This window comes from Quercus lobata, chromosome 10 (assembly GCF_001633185.2).
Source record: "Quercus lobata isolate SW786 chromosome 10, ValleyOak3.0 Primary Assembly, whole genome shotgun sequence".
NCBI lineage: Eukaryota > Viridiplantae > Streptophyta > Magnoliopsida > Fagales > Fagaceae > Quercus > Quercus lobata.
This window is the reverse complement of record NC_044913.1, coordinates 63,467,357-63,474,358: the sequence shown is the minus strand read 5'-3', so window position 1 is coordinate 63,474,358 and position 7,002 is coordinate 63,467,357. Positions and strand designations below refer to the sequence as shown.

At 34.4% G+C, this 7,002-nt stretch overlaps 1 protein-coding gene across 1 annotated transcript; it reads left to right on the top strand.

Annotated features, from left to right (window-relative positions):
- Positions 1–3,123: 3,123 nt before the first annotated feature.
- LOC115965847 (probably inactive leucine-rich repeat receptor-like protein kinase At5g48380) lies at positions 3,124–5,760 on the top strand. Its single transcript, XM_031085137.1, has 2 exons — positions 3,124–4,205; positions 4,703–5,760. Exons 1-2 carry the CDS (start codon positions 3,309–3,311, stop codon positions 5,702–5,704), a joined length of 1,899 nt encoding a protein of 632 aa, XP_030940997.1. The 5' UTR covers positions 3,124–3,308; the 3' UTR covers positions 5,705–5,760.
- Positions 5,761–7,002: the final 1,242 nt, after the last annotated feature.

The window sequence follows — 7,002 nt, the reverse complement described above, 5'->3', positions numbered from 1 at the left end:
AAAGTTGAATATCTTTTCTAAAGTCCATCCTCTGAAAACTTGAGAAAAAATTCATTTAAACCAACACAATATAGAAATTAAAAAGGAATCAAAGAAAAATTGTCAAAAATAATGAAAATTTAATCTGTCCATAAATACTTATAAGGATGAACACAGTAGCAATAACCTTTTTTTATATAAAATAACTAAATGAAGGTAAAAAAAAAAAATTAAATAAATAAATCTATGCTTATAAAAAGTATATATTTTGTTATTTTTATTTTTATGCCAAAGATATCGAATGGTCTTTTTTTCTGGGTCGAAAGCCTTGAATTAATCTTTCATAATTCAGCCTACTCATTTATTTTTTAGGCCCAAGCAAAAACAAGAGTCTTTTGGGTTAATATTGCAAAATTTAAAGTTAATTTGCGTTATAGGAACTGTTGGAAGTTAATTGGGAAATTGAGAAGAGAGACTGAATTTCGGCAATGGGATTGCCGAAATTCAGCCAAAAAGCAGGAGAGAGAATAAGGAAAGGAGGAAAGAGAAAATGTTGAATTTCGGCAATGGGCACTGCCCAGTTTTGCTGCCCGAATGCTGTGTGTCCGAGTCTGCTCGAGTGTGGAGTACTCTTAAAATAAAATAAAAAAAGGCAATGGCGGAAAAGTCATAGCCGAAATAGGGGAATAAATTTTTTTTTTTTTTTTAGCAATTGTGATAATGGTATTGTCGAAAATGGGAAAAAAAAAGTGGTTTTGAAATCTCTAGAAGAGTAAAAAACAGGTTTCATGTCCACAATATTTTGACAATAAATCACATATAATTAGTCCACAATATTTTCACAATAAATCACATATAATTAGTTATTATTAGTTAAAAAAATTTGTGACAACTAATTGTGGCAATGGCATTGCCAAAATAGGGAAAAAAAATTTGTGGCAATACCATTGCTGAAATAGGGAGAAAAATAAAAGTGACAAACTACTTGAGGCAATTGCATTGCCGAAATAGGGAGAAAACAAAATTGGAAATACCATTACCGAAATAGGGGAATAAAAAATTTTTTAGCAATTGTGACAATGGGATTGCCGAAAATTTGAGATTGCCGAAATAGGGGGAAAAATTGCCGTAAAAAAAAAAAAAAAAAAAAAAAGGAGGGAAAGAAAATGGCACTGGGATTGCCGAAAAAAAATTAAAAAAAAAAATAAAAAGGAAAGAAAACGGCAATGCTATTGCTGAAACAGGGGGAAAAATTTTTCCCCCTATTTCGGCAATAGCATTGCCGTTTTCTTTCCTTTTTTTTTTTTTTTTTTTTTTTCATTTACGGCAATCCCGTTGCCGTAATCCTTTTCTCCTTTTTTTTTTTTTTTTTTTCACATTTTCGGCAATACTATTGCTGTAATCCTTTTCTCCTCTTTTTTTCTTTTTTTTCTCACATTTTCGACAATGCTATTGCCGAAATAGGGGAAAAAGTTTGATTCCCACAATTCTTTTTTTTTTTACACATTTTCGTCAATGGAATTGCCGAAATTTGTTTTCCTATTTCGGAAATCCCATTGCCATAATCCTTCTCTCTCTTTTTTTCTCACATTTTCGGCAATCCCATTGTCACAATTGCTAAAAAAAAATTATTCCCCTATTTCGGCAATGGTATTTCCAATTTTTTTTCCCCCTATTTCGGCAATGCAATTGCCTCAAGTAGTTTGTCACTTTTATTTTTCTCACTATTTCGGCAATGCCATTGCCACAATTAGTTCTCACAAATTTTTTTAACTAATAATAACTAATTATATGTGATTTATTGTGAAAATATTGTGGACTAATTATATGTGATTTATTGTGAAAATATTGTGGACATGAAACCTGTTTTTTACTCTTCTAGAGATTTCGAAACCACTTTTTTTTTTCCCATTTTCGGCAATGCCATTATCACAATTGCTAAAAAAAAAAATTTTATTCCCCTATTTTGGCAATGACATTGTTGCCATTGCTTTTTTTTTTTTTTTTTAAGAGCACTCCACACTCGGGTACACTCGGACACACAGCATTCGGGCAGCAGAACTAGGCAGTGAAATTTCGGCAATCCCATTGCCGAAATTCAACATTTTCTCTCTCCTCCTTTCCTTATTCTCTCTCCTGCTTTTTGGCTGAATTTCGGCAATCCCATTGCCGAAATTCAGTCTCTCTCCTCACTTCGCCAATTAACTTCCAACAATTCCTATAACGCAAATTAACTTTAAATTTTGCAATATTAACCCAAAAGACTCCAAAAACAAAGCCCAAAAGTTTTGAATTTCACAAACGGTTCAGATAAGTATCGGAACGTGATCTTACTATGGAGTTTCTAGCTGTAATAGTGTTGCATTTGCATAGTGTTACGAAAATATGATGTGTTTTCGAAAAATTAGACAGCCAACTATTTTACTGTAGGATCATTCATTTTACCCATTATAAATTATAAAATGAGTTGAACATAATGCCCATTTGCGAGTGTTGAAGACTGAATTCTGTATGTCTTAAGTGTATTACTGTATATAAAACTCTACTAGTACTAGGGAATGCTTTATATAGGCACATTATGTGTGTATTATATTGTACAAGCAATGTGAGTGTAGAGCAAGTACAATAACACAACAGGCCCAATACACTTTTCTTGATGTATGATACAGGGCATAAGACAACAAACCTTGCAAAATGATTTATATTAACAACCACGTTGTTAATGAATGTTAATAGAAAAATTGATATTTACAAAATGATTGGTCATATCAATATTTTGTAAAAATAGTGTAAAATAATTTGCACATATAATATTACTCCTAAAAGCAAATATTACCTACAAAATAAGAATATTCTCTAGATATTTGAATTGATTTAGGTATTATCATATATTTTTCTTTTTTATGAACTGCAACCCAACTGCCAAAACAAAACATAAATAAAGGTTTCTCAAACCCTCCCTTTGTTTCACTTTGAGACATAATTAAGGTTGTAGAGAGAGAGAGAGAGAGCTTTCCACTCTCCGTACAATACTAATCGTCCACTCTTTGTCTCGCTTTTAAATCCCTTGACTTCGTTTGCAGCCTTTAAATTAATGTACTAGCCTTCTTTGACTATATCTCTGCTTGACTTGGACAAGTACAAGCCAACTATTACTCTTTGTAATACTCAGCCAATTACGTCATCCAAACCAGTTTTTTGAAGATTCAAGAACTAATGAAATTTCCTGGAAATTATTTTGTTTTTATCTTTTTCGCTTTCTAAGTAGTTACTTATAACGCTTCTTACCTCTGCGTTTTATTGGCAACAAACACTTAGAAGTAAATTACATGGCTCATAATTCCAGAGTGTTGTTGAGTGCTCTTTTTTGCATAATCTTTGTTTGGTCATTTCTTGAAATAAGCAATGGGACTTTAACTGATATCTACTGCTTGATGTCAATTAAAGATTCGCTTGAAGACCCATACGGCTACCTTAACACTTCATGGAACTTCAATAACAATACCGAAAGTTTCATCTGCAAATTTACCGGGGTCGAATGCTGGCACCCCGATGAGAATAAGGTCTTAAATATCAGACTAAGCGACATGGGGCTCATCGGCCGGTTCCCTCGGGGCATTAAAAACTGCACAAGTCTTACAGGGTTAGACCTCTCCAGTAATAAACTTTCAGGACCCCTCCCATTTGACATATGTCGGTTATTTGGGTATCTCACAAGCCTCGACCTTTCCAGCAACAGTTTTTCTGGCGAAATTCCAATGAGCTTATCCAGTTGCAGTTATCTAAATGTCCTTAAACTTGACAACAACCAACTAACTGGTCAAATCCCTCCTGAATTGGGCCTCCTTGGTCGTATGAAAACGTTCAGTGTTTCTAACAATATGTTGTCAGGGGTTGTCCCTCACTTTGGCAGTTCCAGTATTCAGGCTGATAGCTATGCTAACAACAAGGGACTTTGTGGGGGGCTTTTGAAACCCTGTACAACTCCAAAGCGTGGATTGAAATTCGACTTTTCTTTCAAAGGTGGGTTTGTAGTTGGTTATGTCTTTTCTACAGTTTCAGCAATAACTATTTTTATGTCCTATTATGTGGCTTGCATTAATGACAAGAAAAGAGATAAGAAGAAGACACTGTCAAAAGGGTGGACTAGTAAGAACGAGGAAAAAGAAGCTGATCAAGTTAATCAGTCGCAAATTCAGGGGCTCCTGCAAGAAGCGACCAAAAAGGTACTTTATCTAACTCTAATAAACTCAAGAAACTTCTTTCAATTCCTTGCTTCTACAATTTTTTTGTAAAGATATACAAAATCCATGAGGTTTAGACATCAAAACATGAAATCGTGCAACAGCAGGGATTTTGACGGTAACACAAAACCTCATGTTGTACCTTAATCCCTTGGAAACTTGTAATCACATTAACAACTTACTGTTTGTTTTCATGAATGTGTAACAGTTTACACAATTAATAATACCTTAAGGGGTTAAGTGTTAAACTAAAGACAATAGGGGTTCCCTTTTTAGCAAGAAAATCAGAGAGGGTTTGTTTCTTCCCCAACCCACACCCCCACTCCTCCCCCACCCCCCCCCCCCCCCCCCCCCCCCCAAACAAAAAAATAATAATAATAATGCAATCATGCAGCCCCTTAAAAGAGACATCCATCTGATAAATTTTGTTTTAACTTCATATTTGTACTAATCTAGAGTGGCAAATTATTGATGTGCAGAATTCTCAGTTGAAGGGAATGGTTACTAAAATGAACTTTACGGAACTCAGCGAGGCAACTAATAATTTCAGCCCAGACAATGCCATTGGGCTGGGAAAGATGGGGGTGATGTACAAAGCAGTGCTTCCAAATGGTTCACCCCTTGCAGTTAAGAGGTTGCATGGTTGTCAATCATTTGAAAAACAATTCATATGTGAGCTATTGGCATTGGGTAGATTGAGACACTATAACATAATTCCCCTCTTGGGATTCTGCAGAGAAAGGATGGAAAAACTTCTAGTGTACCAATATATATCGAATGGCAATCTTTATGATTGGCTACATGCAAAGGAAGGCAATGACAAGATCTTGGAATGGCCTTTGAGGATTAAAATTGCAATCGGGATAGCAAGAGGCTTGGCATGGCTTCACCACAAGTGGGATTTTAGAGTAGTGCATCTTAATTTGAGTTCAAACTCTATTTTACTTGATAAGAATTTTGTGCCCAAGATATCAAATTTTGGAGGGGCAAAAATATCTAGTTTTGAAGGGATGATGTTCATTGATTCAAATGACATTGACTCAAGCAATAGCTCTTTTGTAGACACTGGTGTTTGGGAGTTGGGTTTTGTTAAAAAGGATGTGTATGACTTTGGAATTTTGCTTCTTGAGCTAATCATAGGGAAGGAACCCATTCAAATCAACAATTTTTCGAACAGCTTGAATGGGAGCTTAGCTGACTGGATCACTCATCTTTTGAGTAGTTCTTCCGATCTCTACAGTGTCATTGATAAATCTCTAATTGGTCGAGGATTTGATGGTGAAATCTTTCAATTTCTTAGAATTGCATGTACCTGTCTTAACTTCTTTCCTAGCCAAAGGCCAACAATGTTTGAATTGTACAATACAGTAAGTACTCTTGGGGAGAGACATGGCATCACAAATGACTCTGAGTTATTGAGGCAAACAGAAATTGCTACTACAAGTACCTCAAATGAAATTGTTTCGGTAGAAATTGCATAGACCCATTGATGTATGACATAGAAAGTGTATCTTTTCCCACGAGAAATATATGTAGACTATAGACAGAATTGCTTTTGGGTTATGTTTGCAGTTTGCTGGCTATAATCTTTTTCTGTCAATCATGGTTTTTTTACATCGTCTTCCCCCTTAAAAAAAGATTTTTTTTAAAATTGGAAATTTATATGTTTTTGTGAATGCATGGTCCATTGAAAAAAAATATGTTCTCCATTTTTATCCGTCTTTGTTATTCTAGTCATGATGAGACAAAGGTTTAGAATAATTGTTCAAATTTTCCACAAAAATAAATGTTATATTTCTTGTGGAAATCACGTACATCTTTAGAGATATATATATATATATATATATATATATATATATGAGATGGGTTCAAGTTACACCTTTTTTACACCATTGATTTTTATTAGATCCAAAGGTAGAAAAACACTCCTGTCAAATCATTATTACTCCTAAAAATTAGTGATAAATTGCATTTACTATCCAGCTTTTATCTTAAATAATAACAATAATAAATAAAAATCTCTCATCATCATATCTCTCTTCCTGAATCTTCATCTCTCTCATAAGTCATAAGCACTAATGGCTTCCTACCTCCAACGTCTCTCTCTCTAAAATAATAATAATAATAATGAATAGCAGCTGGTACCTCTCCTAAGGCATTTCTTCGTCAAAGGCCCACAATCTTGAGAGACAGAATACGAATATACATTAAGCATCCTTTCTTATAGTCTTTTGATGAAACCGATAGCAGATTTATGGCCTTATAGTCGAGGCTAAGATATGGAGCCAATTTGAAAATCTATTGTTAGTACCTTGAATGAATCTGTTGAGGTTAATGCTTTTGAAGTTCATTTGAAAATACAATTGAAGCATGAAAATTGCAGAATGTGACATTAATAGTGGAGGTTGTTAGTTTGGTAATGTTTTGTTTCTTGTAATCTTTTTTAGTTTTTCTATCCTTCACTGCCCTTTTTTCCTCTGTGCAACACCGGTAGTACCAACTACCAAAAGACCCCAATCTCTCCATGGTTAATCTTGTTCCAAAACTTATCTCTCATGGCTTGCTCCGCTGGGCATCAACAAAAACCTCCCTCCCTGCTTTCTCACCATTGGTGCCATCACCACCACTGCTTACCCATTTTCATGGTCCCAAAATTTGTCAAGCAAGTCAAAGTTGATGGAAGCAGCTTATGAGACAAAGATTCAAAAAAAATAAAAATAAAAGAGAGATGAAGAAAAAGATAACGAGGCAGGAGAGATTTTTTTTATATATTTATTTA

Bases quoted from the DNA above. Each gene is read 5' to 3' on its own strand.
- LOC115965847 (XM_031085137.1), top strand. From the start codon at position 3,309: ATGGCTCATAATTCCAGAGTGTTGTTGAGTGCTCTTTTTTGCATAATC. The intron at 4,206-4,702 runs GTACTTTATCTA...ATTGATGTGCAG, and splicing joins TGCAAGAAGCGACCAAAAAG to AATTCTCAGTTGAAGGGAAT.